The sequence below is a fragment of the Curcuma longa genome, chromosome 1 (genome assembly GCF_044706935.1).
Source record: "Curcuma longa cultivar G26 ecotype Majalengka, Jawa Barat chromosome 1, ITB_CL_G26_1.1, whole genome shotgun sequence".
Lineage (NCBI taxonomy): Eukaryota > Viridiplantae > Streptophyta > Magnoliopsida > Zingiberales > Zingiberaceae > Curcuma > Curcuma longa.
In genome coordinates, this window is record NC_133861.1 from 16,090,398 (window position 1) to 16,109,982 (window position 19,585).

Here is a 19,585-nt window from a genome sequence, read left to right on the forward strand (position 1 = left end):
AGTCGATAATAAAATCTTCTTTCATATCATCCTAGCGGTCCCACACGGTCGACTTTAAGACTATTTATAAGGAGGTAAATCGTGAAGCTACAGTTGACTACGACGGAGGAGGACATTGCCTCGGCTTCACCGAGATTCGATCCTTGTCCATTTCAATAACTCTGTTCCAACGTAATCAACTCAACTATGCCTCAAGGACAATAAACTTAATATATCTTCAGCAAAAGGGAGAATCTACCACCCAACGATTTCACACGATCGACCTCACGACTATATGTGATGAGGTAAATCAGGAAGTTACAATTGATCACGACGGAGGAAGGTATTACCTCGGCTTTTAATATTTCAATTTACATATAAGGGTATGATATGTTCAATAAATTACAAAAGGAGTACAATGAACTTGAATCAAAATGTTTCTGAGATATTTAAGATTATCAATAAGTTTTGGTCCAAATTTATTAATGGATCTATAGTATTTGAAAATTTAAAAGTTTAATATGATTTAAATCTTAAATTATAACTCATTTGTTAATGTGACGATGATATTGTATTATTTAAAAATTGATCATAAATTAAAATAAATAAATTAATAATTGATAACTTTAAACATATAATCAAAGTTATGAATGATAATCCCTACCAAACACTCCGAAAAAGAATTTCAAATTACAACAATTACAGTTAAAAAGTTCTCCCATCGAGATGTGAATCCTCCATTTTCACCGACCAACTAATAATGCCTCTCTTTCTTTTGTTTGCTGATAAGAAAGAAAAAAAGGTTTTAAAAAGCAGTTTATTTTTTCCTTTCCTCCCTCCAAAATTCGCTTTTATTTTCCTTTTCAATTTTCATCTCGCCTACTTTTCCTCCTCTCCCGCCAAAAGAGGCGCCCTTTTCATCGTCCTCTCCATCTCTGCAGTGTAGTCACGCGGCTTGGACAGGGACGCCACGGGGAGGTCTGCGAGAAAAGCTAAGCTCTCCGGCGAGGTAGCCCACATGGAGGTTTCCCACCACCGAGCCGCCCACGGCGTCCGTACCCGCGCCCGGACCCTAGCCGCGGACTCATCATTGGCTTACCTCGAGCTCCGGAGCCGCCGCCTCGCTAAGCCGTCTCTTGTATCCGTCGACCCATGCGAGGGCTCCACTAAATCGCATCATTCTGGACCTACTAGCTGGCAGCGAGCTGCTCGAAATCTGAGGAAGGATTCCGAGCCGGTCATCACCTTCGACGAGGACGAGGAAGTGGGGGAGGCAACGGTGGTAGAAGTCGACCATTTCGATGTTGAAGCTACGGAAAGGTGAGATTTTGATTCATCCTGTTGTAGAAAAAATTAGGGGTTTTAGGTATTGGAATCGTATTTGCCCTTTCTAGCGCTCATTTACTCTGCCTCTCTTTTATTAATTTGTAGGAGTATTCAATGCTCGTCAAGATATTTGGTTATGTTGCATCTAGCAATTGGTTATTTTTAGATAGTTAGAAGTGAATGGTTTTATCTGCTCTTCCCAGCATTGTTGTTCATGATCCTAATAATTTACTTGACAGATTTCTAGACATCTAACACCTTTGTTGTATAGCAAACCCCTTAGAGTTTCATGAAGACAATGTGAGTAACGGGTATAACTTTCAGATGCTTTACTGCTTGCCATGGATATTTCTCCCCTGAAACCCCATTTTATATGGAACTAAAATGTTGATTTAGAAGGATCTCATGGATTCTATTTTGTTCATCTTTTAAAATAGATTTTAAGGTAAACTGTTTCAAGAATGAAAATTTTAAAACGCTTATCCTGTTGATTTTCTAAGTAAACAAGTCATTAGATTTTACTGTTTCAAACAATGTTCAGAAAACCAGAGGTGACAGGCAGACCCTGGCCTGAGTTTTCTCTCCAGTTCTGATGCATACAGTGAGTTAAACCGAGATTTTCTATACGCTTGCATCAGACCAGAACACTGGTTCCTTGTCTAACTGGCTGGTCCAGTCCAGTCCAGTTCTGCACACACAGAGGTTTCATGTCTCATCTCTGGAGTTTTGTTTGTCCAAAACTGAAACTGAACTAGGACTTTCAGTGGCTTAACGTGTCACCTGAGCTTATTGCACGTACCAAAGTTAAAAAGGACAATATAGAGGCTGGCTTCAGGGAAGATGCTAACACTTCTGGACAAGAATCTGAAACAGAACTTGTGTACGTGTATCCCAATGATGGGAACCAAATAATCATCATATCAGTCTCAATGAGGACCATTGATAAATTTATATCTGGACAAATTTCATTGTAATTTTTAGTCTCTGCGTTATATCTTGAAAAAAAAAGACTTCTAAATTTTGTATTTATTATTCTGCTTTATAAATTCTCCTAATAATTTTGCTGGTGTATCATTCTTCTTTCCTCTTTTTGTGTTGTGACTTAAAGCAGTGAATGCTGTCACTTTGAATTATTTTGCAAGTCATTAATACTACTTGTTAACAGGCCTTTTAGGATGTTTATTTTCTTCATTTGTGAGAAGTTTTGAGAGACAATATATAGGATATTAATGTGATTTCTGTTGACCACAGGCATATCAGAGAGACAACTCCTTGCGGTTCAATTAAGAGACCAGATATGATAACGACTCCAGGTTCTACAACCAGACCTACCACTTCATCTGTCAACAATCAAAGAAGACATACGACGATAAGTCAACACATCCCTACTCAGCAGGACTTGGAAGAGTTTTTTGGTAACACAGAACAGCATCACCAGCAAAGTCTTCAAGAAAAGTATGATTCTCATACTGATTTAAGTACCTGAAACATCATTCTGCAGAACCTTTTTAATCTCTTGATCGGTATGATATTCCAGGTACAATTTTGACTTTGTCAACGAGAACCCGCTCCCTGGTCGGTATGAGTGGGTCATACCTGACTTCTTCTAGTCATTGGTTCTTCTTCTGTACTGCTGCTTTTCCAGGAGCTCAGATTATGGTCCGATGATGTTCTATTTGCAGCCTTTTTTGTCTGATCAGATAATTGAAGTATGCTAGTTAACTCTGATGGTATGCATTTAACAGAGCTGGTGAAACAATACAGGAAACATGTTCACAAAATCTAGTGTCAAACATCTTTCGAGACTGTTAAAAGCTCATGTGTACTATTATAAGCATAATACTTTGATTACCATCATCATCTTGTGCCTCGGGAGAAGTATCTCAGTTAATTGACCCCTTAACTTTTTTTGCTATGGTGCTTAACGATGTTACTTGATTGGAAGGTGCTACTGTTATATGTTAGGGACACGGAAATCACTTGCAGTGCAAAAGAAAAGAGACACAAGAATCACTTACACATCACAAAAGTAAGAGATATAAAGCTTTTTCATAACTAGGCAATGCAATTCCATAAAAATTAATATTTACAATCAAATATAGGAAAGATTAATTTATAATTATCATTACGTAAAATTTAGTGACGCATTATCACAGACTATAATATTTATTTATATAAAATAGGTAGACAATGAGGAAAGATATAATGATAGATATAGCAATAGTGATACACTTCAGCATTTCAGCAATAATGATACACAAAATAATAGTAACTATGTCTTTATCAATTGGAATTAATTTATAAATATCATTTCGTACTATTATTATATATGTTTAACTCTGCTTCAGAAGAAAACAATGGCGCGCATGCACCTAAAGGCTAAGCGCCGCGTCCATGGCTAAGACGGTGCTCAAGTTGAAGGGGGTCATGACCTCCACCGAGCCCGTCATGATCTGCTCCACCACGATCCTGCACGCCTTCTCCGACGGATGGAATGGGTCCCAGAACGCGTAGTCCTCCCTGTTCGGGCAGAGGTTGGACTCCCTGGTGCAGAGGCCGAGCCCGTTGTACGGCCCCTGCCCACAGCACGCCACCTTGGACGTCCTGAACCCGAACGCCTCCGGGTTGTAGATGTAGTTCATGTGCATCTGGAACGCATTGGCCGACAAGAATGGCTCCGACCCAAACTGGCCGTTGAGCTCGCCCAGCATCTGCACCAGCTGCGGGTTGAACAAGTCCGCCGCTCTTTGCAGCTCCGGGTCGCACCGCCCATTCCGGCTCCGTCTAAGAGCCAGCTCCGCCGGGACGCACCCCAGCGGCCCCGTCCCCGTCACAAGAATCCGACGAGCTCCCAGCTCATACAATCTCTATTATAACCAATCAACTTTTCTCGAAGAAGGATGTAATTAATTCAATTCACATATATATGCATACTATACCGTGAGGATTTTCTTGTACTCGACTATTAAATATCGAACGTAGTCTGGGAGAGCGAACTGGCGAGATCTCAGAGAGTAAGGGATCAAGTAATAGTTGTTGACGAAGTCATTGCCTCCGAGCGTCATGAGAACTAGCGCTCCGTTCACTATTCTCTGCGCCTGAGTTCGTCCCACCAAACCGCTTAACTTCTGCTGGTATTCCTGGAAATACTCCAACTGCCTGTTAATTCTAATTATATCCACCTGCAGCATTTGTAGTCATCACATTAATTAATTACTAGATTAATGTCTTAATCCGCCTCCACTCACTGAGATGGAGATATTTTTTATTAACTAGCTAGCTTACGAATTGAATGCCCGTGTCATTGAGGATTCCAATCCCTGCAGAAGCAAAGTTGGCACCGACAAGTAACTTCTCCCCTTGCAGCTCAGGGCTGAGATAAGGCAGCGTGGGCTCGGCTCCAAGTTTTTCACCTGAGACGACGACGCTAGAGTCATGGTCAGTAGTCCACATGTTGTTTAATTTGATGAAATGAGCAACTGTTTGTTTGTTTATGGCCTTAGCTAGCCCTTAGGAACGGAACACCTAACTGATAACGTCAGGTATATTGAGCCCATTGGAGAACCTCCCCGTCGGTCGGTGGCTCGGCGTGTCGATGCCGTAAGGCGGGGCGTCGGCGCGCGCGGTGGTCGCCAAGTAGTTGTTGTTGCCGTTGTCGACGAGAGAGTCACCGAAGACGAAGAAGGCACGCGCAGCCGCGGCCAGAGACATGCATGAGAAGATGGACACGAGAGAGAGGAGCAGCAATGGGTTAGCCATAAGCTTGGTGCATGCACACTGCTGAGGATCGTCAAGAGAGTTGGGCTTTTATAAGGGATAATCCTTTATCATAAGCTCGATCGCCTTCTTCACATCTACTTAATTGGCTTCCATCTACCTGTGAAAAAGAAGAGTAGGAAGAGAGGACTACAGAAATAAATTTAAAGTTACTTGGTAGCTTTGGAGTTGTTTGCCCTTTTTCTGACAACGTACACTTTTTACACCATCCAACTCACATGAAATTTCATCCACTTGCGTAATTTTTGTTCTTTAAGCTGTTAAATCGATCACAAGAACACCGGAGTAAGCTACATCCTTGATTTTACTTAATTGATCGAGCTTGCACTCCATACAACTTGAGTTGTTGGACATCTATGTGTTTAAATTTCGTCCTGTCTACCTCAGCATGACACTATTGTGCCATCAATGAAACTCATTTAAAGAGGTTGGAGCAAGGCTAGGGATGGATCATAGACCTAAGTATTTATGAGGAAGTAGAAGATGGGGTCATGACAAAGCTCACAACATGTGAAATGATTAAATATGGTGGTCACTGGATCACTTCGATTACTTTAATTTATACCTGCATTTTAAGCAAAATGTACGTAGTGAATTAGCTAGAACCACACTCTTCGGTTCCATTAATGACTAATAAAGAATTTTCCCCAGACAGAGGGTTTAATGGATCTGCATCTTAGCACTTAGCTTCTACTAGTTTTTTCCAGCTATTGAACCTTTTGTCCCTACGATGCAAATTTTATCAACTAGAAAATGGCTTGTGGTGCCACTTTTCTCGGAGGAATATAACGGCTACATAAAAGCGAGATGGCTAAATGCATCAATCCATCCATCCTAATTTTCTTGTGCGAAAAGATATTAGTCACTATCCAAAAGTATATCGGTCATTATCTGCGACCATATCTTGCTTCGATATGTTCTCAGCTACAAGGAGTCACATCAACTCTGACACCATTTTCCTAACATTAATTACCTTGGTACGTTTTACATCCATTAGATTCTGCTTATATTTTACAGTAGATATATTTATCCATTTACATAAAACACTGCATAAGACCAACTAGATCACTCGTTTGTGCACAATGAAGTTTCTGTTAAATCTAACGCGAGAAACTATCAATACATTCAATGCCATCACACAAAAGATAGTGGCGTAAACTTGTCTGTAACAAATGGCGAGTAGAGTTGCAGGCATGCACAAAAGTACAGACAAGTTCCGAAGCTCAATATCAGTCTCCAACACACAATTTTGAGCTGCTTGAGCATTGTGGCCATGTGGCTGGGGCTTTCCATATTGCTGCTTGGCAGGCCATGATACTCTGCAGTTCAGAGTTGGGGATGTTAACAAGAGTTTTATCTTGGAAAAGACAAACTATGAATGTGAAATATATAGATAAATTCCATATGCACACATTAGAAGGACATGAGGTACATGCTTCTGAAGCATTTGCAGAAAGACAATGTATAAAGTTCAATGTGAGTATAAGAAACCATGTAATCAGAACCAAAATGGCAAAATACAAGCATTGTACTTAACATAATGATCATGTAATTGGAACTAAGAACAGAGAATGATCAAATAATGCATAACGATAGAAGAAGGGCAATGATTATTTACCTAAATGCATTTGGTGGCAACATGGGACGACAGTTTAATGAACCCCAAAAAGTTTTTGCTCTAGTAGTAGAAGTCCCCCCTTGTTTCCAAAAAACATGATGGCTTCAGAAACTTGTCTACAAAAAATACGCTAGGCATATCCATCTCCTACACCATAATCAATGCTCAACTCTCTCAGAGGAGGGATATTTTCCATTGCGAATATCATAACACGAGGATATGGCATGTGGTCGAATAGAACGAACTGTGCAAACACATTAGGGGAACGACAATGGCTAAGATAACAACCAACATTACGTGCTCTTGAAACATCTATTGAGAAACTGAGATCGGGCGTGGAAGGAAAGCCAGCAGGTACATAATCAGGTGAGGCATCGGAAATGTCTCCCCACTCAATCCATCTTGCTGGAAACTTACCTGGATACACCAAACATCCATCATCCGAGAGCTGTTCTGCTTCTTGTTTTGTGACTGTAATCCCACTAAACTCGCAAACAAATGTTCCAGCACGAATTACATCAAATGATCGAACTCCCCATCCTGTCTCAATCGATCTAAACACCTCTAGCTCATAACTAATGCCCTTCTGGCTCACTCGATTTGGACAAGTTAGTGGGCACTTGCATCCGGTGCCACATTCATATATCAATGGTTTCCCTCTCAGGAGAGTTCCGTTTTCATCATAAGGAAAGCAACCCCCGTTCTTCAGTGCACAGTAGCAACCCATTGAGCAATTCATAGTGCAATCACACCCATTTCCCATACTCCCAGCTCCTTGAGAAGTTTGTTGAGGAAAAATAGAATGAGCAATATACTCAAAACACAATGGATCCTTATCATTATCGACGTCATTGAAGAGTGAAACAGGAACGTTTTCCTTCCCTGTAGAAATGTCAAGGCATATATGTCCCACAGACCTGCCACCCGATGGATTCTGCTTCAACTCGTTGGCTAGCTTAAACATCTCACTTCCCATCTCATCTTGATCCTTGATTCTTAGTAGTTTGTATTTGTAGACTTTGAACCCTGACTTGCCCAAATCCATCCAGCAATCAGTGATCTTATAAAGCCCGTCATAGAAATACACCATTCCTGAGGGACTCTTGTTGCACTTGATCCCGCGAATAACCCGGATTTCAATGCCATAATTCATGCTGCGTTCCAGAGCAAGATTTCCTCCATGGAGCTTTTGGTCGCTCCTCTGCTGCGCCACGTTCCGCTCGCGGCCACCTTGGCCGGTGTAGATAAGTACGGCGCCCTTGTCGTCGTCGTCCTCGTACCCGCCGGACACGACTATGCTGGTGGCAATTGGCTCGCCGCTGGTGCTCCGACCGGCCGTGACGAAGTCGATGCCAGCCTGGATTAGGCCATGGAGGCCAATCACGACGAGCTCCATCCTGTAGAAGAAAACATCGCCAACCCTGATGCCGGGGATACAACCGATGATGCGGCTGTCGCGGTTGAGCCAGAGGTCGCGATTTCCCATGAGGGCCCCGGCAGTGAGGTCAGACCGCGCCTTCCGTCGCCTGGTGATCTCGTCGCTGAGACCGGCCTCGCCTCTGCCATGGTCGTCCGTTAAGAGGAGATAGCGGAGGGAGTCGTACGTCATGCGAGTCCGGCGGACGAGGCCGCGGAAGTAAAGACGGTCGGGTGTGTCGACTATGGAGGCACGTACCATCTCCGCCGAGCGAGCCTTGCGCTTCCTCGAGCCGACGATGTCGGAGGGCCCAGCTGGCACCTCCACAACTGGTGCAGATATGACGGAGCGGTGGTCATTGCTGGAAGCACCGAGGTGATGGGCGAGCCGTAGATGCTCCGGGAAAGCGTTTTCGACTTCGTCGGGGACAGTGTTGGGGTTGGGAGGGGTAAATAAGAGCGTGTCCCGCGTGACAAAAGGCTCGAGCTGGCCGGAAGGGCAGTTCATGGGCTCTATCTTGGGTTCGAGCTCGGGTTTGAAGCCCGGAAGAAGGAAAGGAGGCTGAAGCCATGGTGGAGGTGGCGGCGACGCCGACGAGGAGGGCATTGAATTGAAGTGCTGAAGGTTCACGCTACCGCGGAGTGCATGATCTGCAACTCTCGATGTAACTCCCACTCCATCACACTGTTTGGTAAAATCTCGGAATTCAAAACGTCAACTTTTTTTTTTCATTACATTAAAATATTTCCGTAAAATTAATCGATGAGGAGTATTTTGATGATCTTAAAATAATAAATGAAATAAACAGAGTTGTGAATTCTTGTAGGAGCCGTATCGTCTCCAATCCATTAACCATCACCGGCGAATGGCGTTGTAGCCGTCCCGCCTCGTCATTCCTCCGCTCCGGCTCGACATCTCCTCGATATCCCACATGCAATGCTGATCCCCCGTGTACTGCTGCACTACCAACACCGATGCCGTCGCCGAGAAATCCGCCGACACCAACAAATCCCCGATCGGACCCAGCTCCTTGAACTCCACGAAGTTCGACAAACTCGCCAACAGCACCGACGTTGAATCTCCCCCCGGTGCCCTGCCCACCATGTACAAGTTGTGCGCGCCACCTATCTCCCTGATCGCGGCCACCGTCTCCTCGCAGTCCGCCACCACCCTCTCCTCGTACACCACCGACGCGTGGCTCGCGTACTGCTGCCGGAACTCCCTTACGTATTCGTCGTCGATTCGCTGCTCCACCCTGGCAGTCGATATCGCCGGCATCGACTTGGGCGTGTGTGATTGGTCAAGAGCCACGAACCGGACCACTGTGAGGTGGACACCAGGCCTGTTAGAGAAGCGGCTAGCGTAGAGGAGCGCCTCCCGGTCGTGGGGCCCGCCGAAGAAGAGGAGCGCCACACGGTAATCGCTGAGCTTGGAATCGGGGTCGACCAGTTGACCGCGGTCGACAAGGACCGCGACGGAGCAAGGCGCTCCGGCGAGGATGCCCTGGTTGACGCTGCGCACATAGGGGTTGATATCCTCCATCTCGCCGTCGACAGTCAGCAGGCGGTGGAACGGTAGGACGACGAGGGTGGCACGGTAGCCCTCGGCGATGCGGAAGACGTCGTCGGCCATGGAGGAGTAGGTGGAGACGGCGGTGAGGGACGAGACGGTGACATTTGTGGACCGTTGCTGGAACCTCTGGAAGGCCGAAGTGATGGACTGCGAGTCCACTTGGTTGTCCATCCCAGACGACGTCGTGGTGTGAATGTCCCCAATCGGAAGAGTGCGTTGGCCGTCGGCAGCGTCGTGGACGATGAGCATTGCTGGAGCGGAGCCAGTGAGCTCAGCAAGGTGGACGGCGCAGACTGAGAGCGGAAAGTGGTTGGCAAGGTGGAGGAGGCTGGTGATGGAGGGGGCGTTCCGGACTGTGTGGACGCAGGCCACGACGCGCAGGTTGGAGTCGAAGCCTGAGAGTTGCAGGTTCCGATTCTTGTACGTAGGAGCAGGAGAGCGGCGGAGCTTGCGCTCTTCGAGCGCCGCCAAGATCGGCCTCACCATTGCCGTGGAAACCACCGACGAAATCAATAGAATTCCGTGGATCTTGTCACTAAAGATCTGCTTCCATAACCACACTGGAGTTAGTTTAATTTTCAGTGCAAATTAGTTGCTCTATTGTAATTTTGTGTTTGGAATCACCTCTCGATTCTTGCTCATGTTGAGGATTATAATCTCCACGGGTCCGATCGTATTCATCAACACCCCGATCGACAAACCCTCTGTGTGCGGCATGGAAAACAGGGGCGACACGACCATGCCTGCACCGAACTTAGCCAGCATCGCCACAACCACGACACAAAGCAAACTCAGCGTGTAGTGCTCTGGCTCGTTTACTACCGGCGTCACGACGTCCTGAAAGTCGATCGCGTGGGCGCTGCTGATGATAGTGAAAGGTAGCAGGGCATTGATGATGTAGTTCTCGAGTCTCTGCGTGAGCGCCGCCGTGAGCGGCCCCCTGGGCACCACCAGCCCCAGCACAAGAACACCCAAGGCAGGGTGGAAGCCAATGACCGCCGCCAACAGCCCCACCGCCGGCACGAAGCCGATCACCAATCCCATGACCTCAATTTTCACCGACTCGGACCCGGAACCGGACCCGGACGTCCTCCGCCCCAGCCACACCAGCATCGGCCTAATCATCCACACGCATGCCGACACGTGGCAGGCGCCGGCGAGAACCATCCATAGAGGTGCCAGAGCCTCAGCGGCAGGCCCCACGAAGGCGAAGCACACCGCGAGGACGATCCACGAGGCCACGTCAGCCACCACCGCCGCCGGGAGCACGACCTGGCCGATCTCCCCGTTGGGGACCTTGACCTCGGCGAGGAGGCGCGCCATGATAGGGAAGGCAGGAACAGAGAGGGCGAAGCCGAGGAGGAAGGTGAACGAGGCCTGCTCCCTTCGGGAGGCGCCGAAGCTGTCGTCTGCCATCGGGGCCCGCAGGCCAAAGATAACGATGGCAATGACGACGGCGAGGAATGGGAGGACGACGGTGGCGGCGGCCACGGGCAACACCATCTCGCTCTTCTCCTTGATTACTTTGGTATCGAGTCGGATGGCGACGAGGAAGACGTAGTAGATGAGCCCCAAGAAGCCGAAAATTTCCACCAGCGCAAAGCTCATCGCCGGGAAGATTATCTCGTATAGAGAGATCGTCGTCAGCCCCGAACCCTGCACAAAGATCCTACCGATGATCGTCGGACTCAGCAGTATAGCAACCTGTAGCATCAAAACCGATTAGAAAATTAGCAATTAAACAGCGTTGAAATGCTCAAATGATTAGAAACAACGAAGAAAAATCAATGCAGAAATTTTACAATTAAGTCGGCCACAATGCGGGGCTGGTTGAAGGGCTTGAGCATGTAGCCGACGGAGCGGGTGACTATCAGAATCACAAGGCACTGAATGATCATAAGAGTAAATTTGTAGTGAAATAAGTCGACAATTTCGACGCCCTTCGTCGCCCAAACCCCGTCCATGAAGATGTTATCTTCAAACTGGAGACTCGACGTGTTCACCGACACCACCATTTTGACGTCGACGGTGTAGAGGAGAGGTTGTGGGTTGATTGAGTACTGCAATTGAGAAGAGAAGAGGTCTGAGGGAAGAAGGATGGTCGTCGCTGCTTTTATATTAACGAGAAAAAGATATTGCCTCGGTGGTTTGAGCACCGTAACCAGCGAAGTTTGTTACGGACAACTGTTGAAGCCGTCGGTTGTTGTGTTTGTTTGCTCTCTTGTCTTCGATCTGGCCGTTGAATCTTAATCGAATGGCGATTCTATCTGACAAACTTCAGTTAGGCTGTTCCTCACCAACTGGGTCCGCTTGGACAAACTGAACCGATCTGCTGTACATAGAGGTGGCAATTAAGTCTGAACATCTGTCTGTCTGTGACTTAACTAACTAAAATTAAATAATTTTTTTAAAATTCAAAGGATAAATTTACTTATAAAAGCGAATGCGATTATTATTTTTATATTTTTAAATGAAAGAAGCATAATTTGGAATGCAAGGGCCCAATTAAATATTTCCGGATATGTTAGGCCCTAATTTGCTAATTTCTCAATATTTTAACACGCAAATGATTGTTGAGAAGGCGCCATTTAATTCCATGCCGTTACGTTTCGAATTTCAAACGACGCATCGGCCACGTTGATCTTTATCTTTTACGATCAAATCTTAACCGTCCAGAATCTCATCACTACTGTTCCGCTATCCATTCGCACGCCTTTTTCTTTATCCCTTCTCTCTCCAGTCTCAGCAGTCGAGCGCTTTCTCTGGGAGTCGGTCGCGTTCTTTCCCTGTCGCTTCCAAGCTAGGGTTTGGCTTTAGTTCCACTCTCTGTCTACTCTGATTTAATTCTTGGTTTCGACGGATCTTTTTGAATGGTATTCTATTTTTTTTTATATGTCGCGTTCGTTCTTCTCATTTTTTGGAATCGTGCAGCCGATCTCGATCGAAAAGTAGAACCGAGAGGGAGATCGGTATGGGACAGATTCAATACTCCGAGAAGTACTTGGACGATATCTACGAATACAGGCAGCTATCGATATTCTAAAGTCCTATTTTTTTGTTCTCTAATAAGTGCAGATCTCTCGCTTAACGATCGCCCCTTGTTGTACGCAGGCATGTGGTTCTTCCACCAGAGGTGGCTAAAGCGCTGCCGAAGAACCGCCTCCTCTCGGAGGTAAGATATGGTGTTAGGAACCCTAAGTTTTTTTTTTAAAATCGACATTTTGATTTCGTCTTGCGAAGATGTTTTTTTTTTCGGCGAATGAATGGCTGTGATTGGTTTATTATCAGAACGAGTGGCGGGCGATTGGGGTGCAGCAGAGCAGGGGATGGGTGCACTACGCGATCCACCGTCCGGAGCCGCATATCATGCTCTTCCGGCGTCCACTCAACTACCAGCAGCAGCAGGAGAACCAGGCTGCGGCCATCACTCATGCCGCCCAAGTCCTCCCCAAGTGATCAGTAATGACGCCTACTTAGTAACAATAGGTGAAGAATCTCTCTTTGCTCGGTTGTGGGTTATCTAAACATATATAAACTATGATTCTGGTGAACATGTGCCATTAAGAGTTTTGAAATGGTGACTATGTGTGCTTGTGGATCCCTGCAAAATAATTGCTTTTGGAAATGCTTTGTTTATTCTTCTTTCGTAATCTTTTGTATAATTGCATTGTGATTCGTTTGTGGATTGCTATGCCTGTGACTTCTATGCCTGCTGATTCTTGTTTCATCTATCGTCTGAACAAACAAATTTTAGATTGTTTTCCCCTTCGTTGATGATGTTCCTGAACAAACTTTGATTTCGCAGTTAGACCTCTTAGTTTCATGAAATCTGGATACCAAAATATTGTTGAGTGAAATCTGAAACAGTTTGTTCCAAGGTTGTAAATGCCGAACTGAGTTAATGCTGTGTTCTCTTATGGAGTTGATGTTGTATTCCCGCATAATATCTAGTTATCGCACTGTGAAATCTGATACAATTTGTTCTTGTGTTCCAACTAAGGACGGAGTGTTTGTAAATCGGCAACTTTGTTTTAACAAGTTTGAAAATTCCAATTTGAAATAATTTTGTGAGTTCCAATCCCAAACGCTTTTGTATCTTTTCTTGTAATGTGTTTTAGTTTAGGGTTTACGTTGTTCAAACTTCATCATCTCAAGAACATCCGAACGCAATTGGCGTTCAGATCCCACAAGAAAGCTCTGTTTGTCACGAGAACTTCACTACGAGCTTGGTGCGGTGGAGAGTAGACACATTCGCGAGGCAAAATGGAGGATAAGATACTAATAATGAACCTATAAATATGCTTCACATCAATAAATAGATATTAGTAAAATTTAATTTAAATAATTTAATTTGATTTGGTTTGGACCATAGTGTCCACTCATACCACTGATTCAGAAGCTTCAAGCTCACATTAACGTTAATGCGAGCCAGACACGCTCCGCAGCCTCCACTGGCACTCATTCGCGTGGTAATGACCACAAAAAATGGCCTGGTGGACGCGTTGGATGCCTTCTGGCTGTCGCGATTGCCGCTCCTTTTCTCGCCGGCTACTTGTCATCGCAACGGGAGGGGGAGAGAGATGCCTTCTATCTGTCGCGATTGACGATCCTTTTCTCGCCCGCTACTTGTCATCGCAACGGGAGGGGAGATGCCTTCTATCTGTCGCGATTGACGATCCTTTTCTCGCCCGCTACTTGTCATCGCAACGGGAGGGAGAATCTAATCCACTGTCCGATCGAAGAACCAATCGCGACGGTCTTCTTCGAATAACCAAATAGAAGGGCAGCCTTTTCTCCTTGTCCCTCTGGGTCTTGGAATCCTGCGTTATTCGGCACTTTGGGTGGTGGACAGAGCAGAAAAGTGCGGTATTCCGGTTCTCTTCCCTGTTAGCGAGGGGATCGGTATAGTGAGGACTGAGGAGAGAGGGGAGGAGGGTTTGCTGATGGATCCTAAGGTGCTGGATGGCATCATCCAGCGACTGCTGGGAGTGAAGGGGAGCAATCCGGGGAAGCAGGTGCAACTCCTCGAGGCAGAGATTCGGCAGCTTTGCCTAATGTCGAGGGATATATTTCTACAGCAGCCCAACCTCCTGGAGCTTGAGGCGCCTATTAAGATTTGTGGTGAGCTCTATTTCTTCCCTTTTTTTTCGTGTTCTTCGCGACAGTTCAGTAAGTTGATTTGCATCTCGTGAGTTTGAAGGACGGAATAACGTCCCGTCTATCTGTCTAACGCTCTCTCTATGGTTGTCAACCTACAAACATTTGACGAATATCTTGGATTAAGTAGGAAAAGTGCTGTTTTGGCCTAGTTTTTTGGCGTCTGTTCTAATTCGAATTCGAATTCGAATTAGTTGAACAGCAAAGATATTGGACACTGTTTGGGGTTAGGTTTTTCCTTGACAGCCGAGAAAATTTTACTTTGTAACCTATAGTTAATTTGCTTTTTATCTTGGTCCTCGTAATTTAGAATATTACATTTTACCCATAGTTTGTAAAATGAAAAAAATATTCCATCCGGTGACACTAATGGAGACGATACTAATTCATTACATTTCTCCTTGACTTGTTTGAGCCAAGTTATGATTCATTCATTAATTTTTGTCATGGGATACAGAATTTGGCTTCTTCAATGGAAATTACTAGTTCACCGTTGAAATATTTGCAAATAATCACCATTCCTAGCTTGATTCACGCATGATCTCTTTTTATTCTAAACCATCAAATGCCATTTTCTTTCCTCATTGTGCCATTTTTCAACTTAGATTGCTATTTCCTTCTCATTTTATTGATTTTTTATATTTTTGTTGAATTGTACATATACTGCATGATGAATGACTTGCTCACGTTTAAACAATTTCTAATGATATTAAATTGGATGAACTAATAAATTGGTTTGGGTGTATGAGCTAAAGATTAAAGCAAATGCGACTCCATATGCATATGCCAAGGTATACAATGCAGTGAAGCACCGGATGGTCACATGCGTGTGCATGTGAGGTTGTATGGATTATTTTCTAATACATTGCGTGCATGATTTTTTTAATGGTCAAATCTAGTAAGTAGATTATATATGTAGATGACCTACATGTCAATAGGCTTGAAGTACATGATAAAATGTTTAAGCAATGATGGTGTGAGTCCCATGGACAAGTACAACTGGGCTTCAATTTGCATTTAAATTGGGTTCCTTTGTCTAGCTTGATATCTCAAAGGATAGATTTTGCATGTTGGCCTGTTCTTATGCGTTTCTACTGTATTGTTTGGTTCTGGTTTTCCTTGACCTGTATCTAAAGCTCTTCAACTTTCAGTATACCATTGTAGTTAAGAAAAATAAAGATAATAGTCAAACATAAGATACCTTGTTTTCTATTTACATTTTCTTTTGCAGGCATGTTCTACCATGGGGACAGTTATTGTTTTTTCTTCTTTTTCTGTTTGATAACTATGTTAAGTAGTTTCTGAAATCTGTGACTACTGGTTTTGAATTCATAAACATTCTTAAATGACATGTTGTTGGAAACTGGGTTTTAAATTAGAGTTAGTTGTTTAACTGGTTATAAGAGTATGTTGATTCCCAAACATGACTCATCCTTTTCTCATCTAACAGGTGATATTCATGGTCAATATTCTGACCTATTAAGACTATTTGAGTATGGTGGATTGCCACCTCGAGCCAATTACTTATTCTTAGGCGATTATGTAGACCGTGGAAAACAAAGCCTTGAAACCATATGCCTTCTTTTAGCCTACAAGATTAAGTACCCAGAGAATTTCTTTCTTTTGAGGGGAAATCATGAATGTGAATCAATAAATAGAATATATGGGTTCTATGATGAATGCAAACGCCGGTTCAATGTGAAGCTTTGGAAGGTTTTCACTGATTGTTTTAATTGCCTACCTGTGGCCGCTCTTATTGATGAAAGAATCTTATGCATGCATGGAGGTCTTTCTCCAGACTTGCATAATTTGGACCAAATTCGGAAACTGGCACGCCCTACAGATGTGCCTGACAATGGATTGCTTTGTGATCTTTTGTGGTCTGACCCCAGCCAAGGGGTCCAAGGCTGGGGAATGAGTGATAGAGGAGTTTCTTATACATTTGGCCCTGACACAGTTATAGACTTTCTTCAGAAGCATGATCTGGATCTTATTTGTCGTGCTCACCAGGTTAGAGGAGAGTTGCTCTTTGACTCCCTCCCCTAAACACTCTCTCCTTTTAAACTTTCCTTTAAAAGTCATGGGTAACATGTTCAGCTTAACCTTTGTTATTAGGTGGTGGAGGATGGATATGAGTTCTTTGCTGATAGGCAACTCGTAACAATCTTTTCAGCTCCAAACTACTGTGGTGAGTTTGACAATTCTGGTGCTATGATGAGTGTGGATGAAACGTTGATGTGCTCATTCCAAATTCTGAAGCCTGCTGCTTCTGAAAAGAAAAAGTTCAGCTTTGGCACTACATCTAGAACTAGAACCCTTTGGTAGTGCTGTTGCACACAGAAAAGAATTCATTCTGTTGGATTAAGGTATTATGCATTTTATTTTGTTCTGAATGAAGGTTCCTGAATTTTTCATCACAGTAGCTAGAGTTATCTAAGTAATTAAACATAAGCTTCTAAAGAATACAAGAAAAATAAACCAAGTTCACAAAATAATGTATTATTTGATAAGATTATTTTGTCTTTCTCACGTTCAGTGCACTAAAAATCCAGCAGGCGGGGGAATTCCTTTCCACTCTGTCCAAATCAATTTGATTAGAAAAACCATGTCCAAGTCTTCAATATTTGTGGGTGGTTGAGTTTGACTAAGTGGATTGAAGAATATTCGTTCTCTTTTGTCAAGATTTGAGCAAAAATATCAAATAGTTGTTTGTGGATGGCATTATTGTTTACAAACTGTTGAGAGTAAAGTTTCCACTATTTTTTTTAGCAATTTGTAGATTCTTTCAAAGAAACTTTTAGACTTCCACGGCTATATAGTAGTTATTAGTAGCTTCTTTCATTTAATGCATAAATTGGCGCAATCAAGGTATATCCTTTTAAGTTCATCCCAAGGTTTGCTTATCTTGTTGGTTTCTCAGGGGACTATATACATTTTACATTCACATTAGCAAAGTTATTAGCCGACCCCACTCAATGGGACAAGACTTAGTTGTTATTGTTGTATAGCAAAGTCATTATGAATATGACTTTGACTTCTTGCCTTTTATTGTTAAAAGAGAACTCTTTGCTTCAATAACTTTGTTATCATACTTTTCTACATTGATGGTGACAAAAAATTGCTGATATAATGTAGATAATCCAAATTCACTCAATTCTCCAACTAAATTAGAGATAACCTAGATGGTTGTATATTCCTCTCAATTTTGTTTTCATTTGAGGGACTTAATTTGATTTGCTGGAGAGCTTTTGAAGCTTTTTTAAGCTCCTGCTTTTCTTTTCTAGTTGATTGTTTCATCCATTGAAAAAGAAGTGTCAGAAGAGCACGAGCAATTCTTATTATTCCTCAGCTTCAATCCTAAGAGCTTCCTTTTTGCAGCTGCTTCTTCTGGTGGCCAGCAATGACATACTGTCTACTGATTGCTTACTTAAAAAGGGTTACAACAACATGTAATGTTACTGACCTTAAAAGTACTTTTTGCCATTGAGACTTTTGGCATTGCCTGTCCTGTAACATTAATGGATAATAGTCACAATTAATCTTTTAGCGTGCTTTAAATTCATGCATTGTTAATTTCTAGAAAACGCAGTTTCATGTTTCTTTTGGATTAAGGTATACAATTTGTTATGTATCTCCAAAAATAGTTCATAGTTTTGCATACCACGAGCATTCAGTGTTATTGAACTGTATTTGTCCTATAAGGTGAGATAATGCGCCTGCTTGTGGGCAAGTTGTGCTTAGAGTAGATCATATAGCACATAGCTTGTAATGTCTTGATGCAAAATTGGCTCCAGTGAAAGAGTACAATTGTAAATTCCTTGATCTATTTTCAGCATGGTTTTTATGGCTCTTAGGAAATCTTTGATATCTTTTTGTCTTTTCATCTTCGCCTTCGGGACATAGTTAAATTGGTTATTATGGGACAAAATTACTGTAATGGATAAGGGTCGAATTTCGATGAAGCTGAGGTAATATTCTCTTCCATGATGATTAATTGTAGTTTTTTGATTTACCTTTTTATAAATAATCATGGGATGGATCGTATGAGACCACCAAAATAGTAGATTTCATGTTTTACTCGAGAAATAAATACCTAATTCTTATTATTTTCTTTGGTTTTGTCTCAACTCTACTCTCTTCGAAGCAGCCCACTCACACGAGCAATATGTGATTTCCCCAAAAGGTACTTGAGAAAGAGAGAGATTTGTGTTATAATTTGAATAATTGATACAGTTTTAGTGTGATTTAACTTTGATAATTGTAATATTGTCTGATATGCACGTAGGTGTCTTGATTTACCGACTGCATAGAGGCGGCTCTGTAAGATGAAATCGCTCGCCCTCGTTACTTTTGTTAGTATGGAAAAAATGTAGAATCCGTCACTCCAATGGTATTACACGATCGATTCCATATTCATCTATAAGAAAGTAAATTGAAAAATTATAATTGATCACGACGGAAGAGGATATTAGTTCATCATAATCAATTCAATCAATCATGTCCTGAGACTCACCCAACCCCTCTAGATTAATATGAGGAAGATAAATTATGATAATTAAAAAGTAAAATAAATGAATAGATAAATTATATCAAGATGCAAAGATTTATGTCTCATCAATCTCAAGATTCAACTTCTTATGTATTGTATAAATATACCATCTATTTATCATCTCAGCTAAGTCCGCTGCAGCGCTTCTTAAAAACTGCAAGGGGAAGATAAGGGTAAAGCTACATTAGAT

At 43.2% G+C, this 19,585-nt stretch overlaps 6 protein-coding genes across 9 annotated transcripts; 3 read left to right on the top strand and 3 right to left on the bottom strand.

The window, feature by feature from the left end:
• Positions 1-970: 970 nt before the first annotated feature.
• Positions 971-2,915, top strand: LOC141843720 (cyclin-dependent kinase inhibitor 5-like). Its single transcript, XM_074731789.1, has 3 exons — positions 971-1,299; positions 2,557-2,760; positions 2,843-2,915. The coding sequence occupies exons 1-3, from the start codon at positions 998-1,000 to the stop codon at positions 2,913-2,915; spliced, it is 579 nt and encodes a 192-aa protein (XP_074587890.1). The 5' UTR covers positions 971-997.
• A 762-nt stretch (positions 2,916-3,677) lies between these two features.
• LOC141824897 (GDSL esterase/lipase At5g33370-like) lies at positions 3,678-5,064 on the bottom strand. Its single transcript, XM_074712238.1, has 4 exons — positions 4,836-5,064; positions 4,591-4,718; positions 4,245-4,487; positions 3,678-4,172 (listed from the first exon to the last, which is right to left on the bottom strand). Exons 1-4 carry the CDS (start codon positions 5,062-5,064, stop codon positions 3,678-3,680), a joined length of 1,095 nt encoding a protein of 364 aa, XP_074568339.1.
• A 1,766-nt stretch (positions 5,065-6,830) lies between these two features.
• On the bottom strand, positions 6,831-8,723 carry LOC141824903 (histone-lysine N-methyltransferase family member SUVH9-like). The gene has a single exon (XM_074712249.1). The coding sequence runs from the start codon at positions 8,721-8,723 to the stop codon at positions 6,831-6,833; it is 1,893 nt and encodes a 630-aa protein (XP_074568350.1).
• A 249-nt stretch (positions 8,724-8,972) lies between these two features.
• Positions 8,973-11,704, bottom strand: LOC141824913 (cation/H(+) antiporter 15-like). The gene is made up of 3 exons (XM_074712262.1): positions 11,492-11,704; positions 10,314-11,393; positions 8,973-10,232 (listed from the first exon to the last, which is right to left on the bottom strand). The coding sequence occupies exons 1-3, from the start codon at positions 11,702-11,704 to the stop codon at positions 8,973-8,975; spliced, it is 2,553 nt and encodes an 850-aa protein (XP_074568363.1).
• A 714-nt stretch (positions 11,705-12,418) lies between these two features.
• Positions 12,419-13,339, top strand: LOC141829191 (cyclin-dependent kinases regulatory subunit 1). 2 transcript variants are annotated; one of them, XM_074716610.1, is made up of 4 exons: positions 12,419-12,494; positions 12,621-12,713; positions 12,801-12,861; positions 12,978-13,339. In XM_074716610.1, the coding sequence occupies exons 2-4, from the start codon at positions 12,661-12,663 to the stop codon at positions 13,143-13,145; spliced, it is 282 nt and encodes a 93-aa protein (XP_074572711.1). In that variant the 5' UTR covers positions 12,419-12,494; positions 12,621-12,660; the 3' UTR covers positions 13,146-13,339. The 2 variants fall into 2 exon arrangements, with proteins under 2 accessions (XP_074572711.1, XP_074572718.1); XM_074716617.1 differs by lacking the exon at positions 12,419-12,494 and adding an exon at positions 12,513-12,562.
• A 1,096-nt stretch (positions 13,340-14,435) lies between these two features.
• On the top strand, positions 14,436-18,392 carry LOC141829171 (serine/threonine-protein phosphatase PP1-like). Of its 3 annotated transcripts, none has more exons than XM_074716600.1 (4): positions 14,436-14,810; positions 16,297-16,856; positions 16,962-17,212; positions 18,131-18,392. In XM_074716600.1, the coding sequence occupies exons 1-3, from the start codon at positions 14,633-14,635 to the stop codon at positions 17,169-17,171; spliced, it is 948 nt and encodes a 315-aa protein (XP_074572701.1). In that variant the 5' UTR covers positions 14,436-14,632; the 3' UTR covers positions 17,172-17,212; positions 18,131-18,392. The 3 variants fall into 3 exon arrangements, with proteins under 3 accessions (XP_074572701.1, XP_074572692.1, XP_074572696.1); XM_074716591.1 differs by having other exon boundaries at positions 14,552-14,810; positions 18,225-18,392; XM_074716595.1 differs by lacking the exon at positions 18,131-18,392 and adding an exon at positions 17,383-17,847 and having other exon boundaries at positions 14,552-14,810.
• Positions 18,393-19,585: the final 1,193 nt, after the last annotated feature.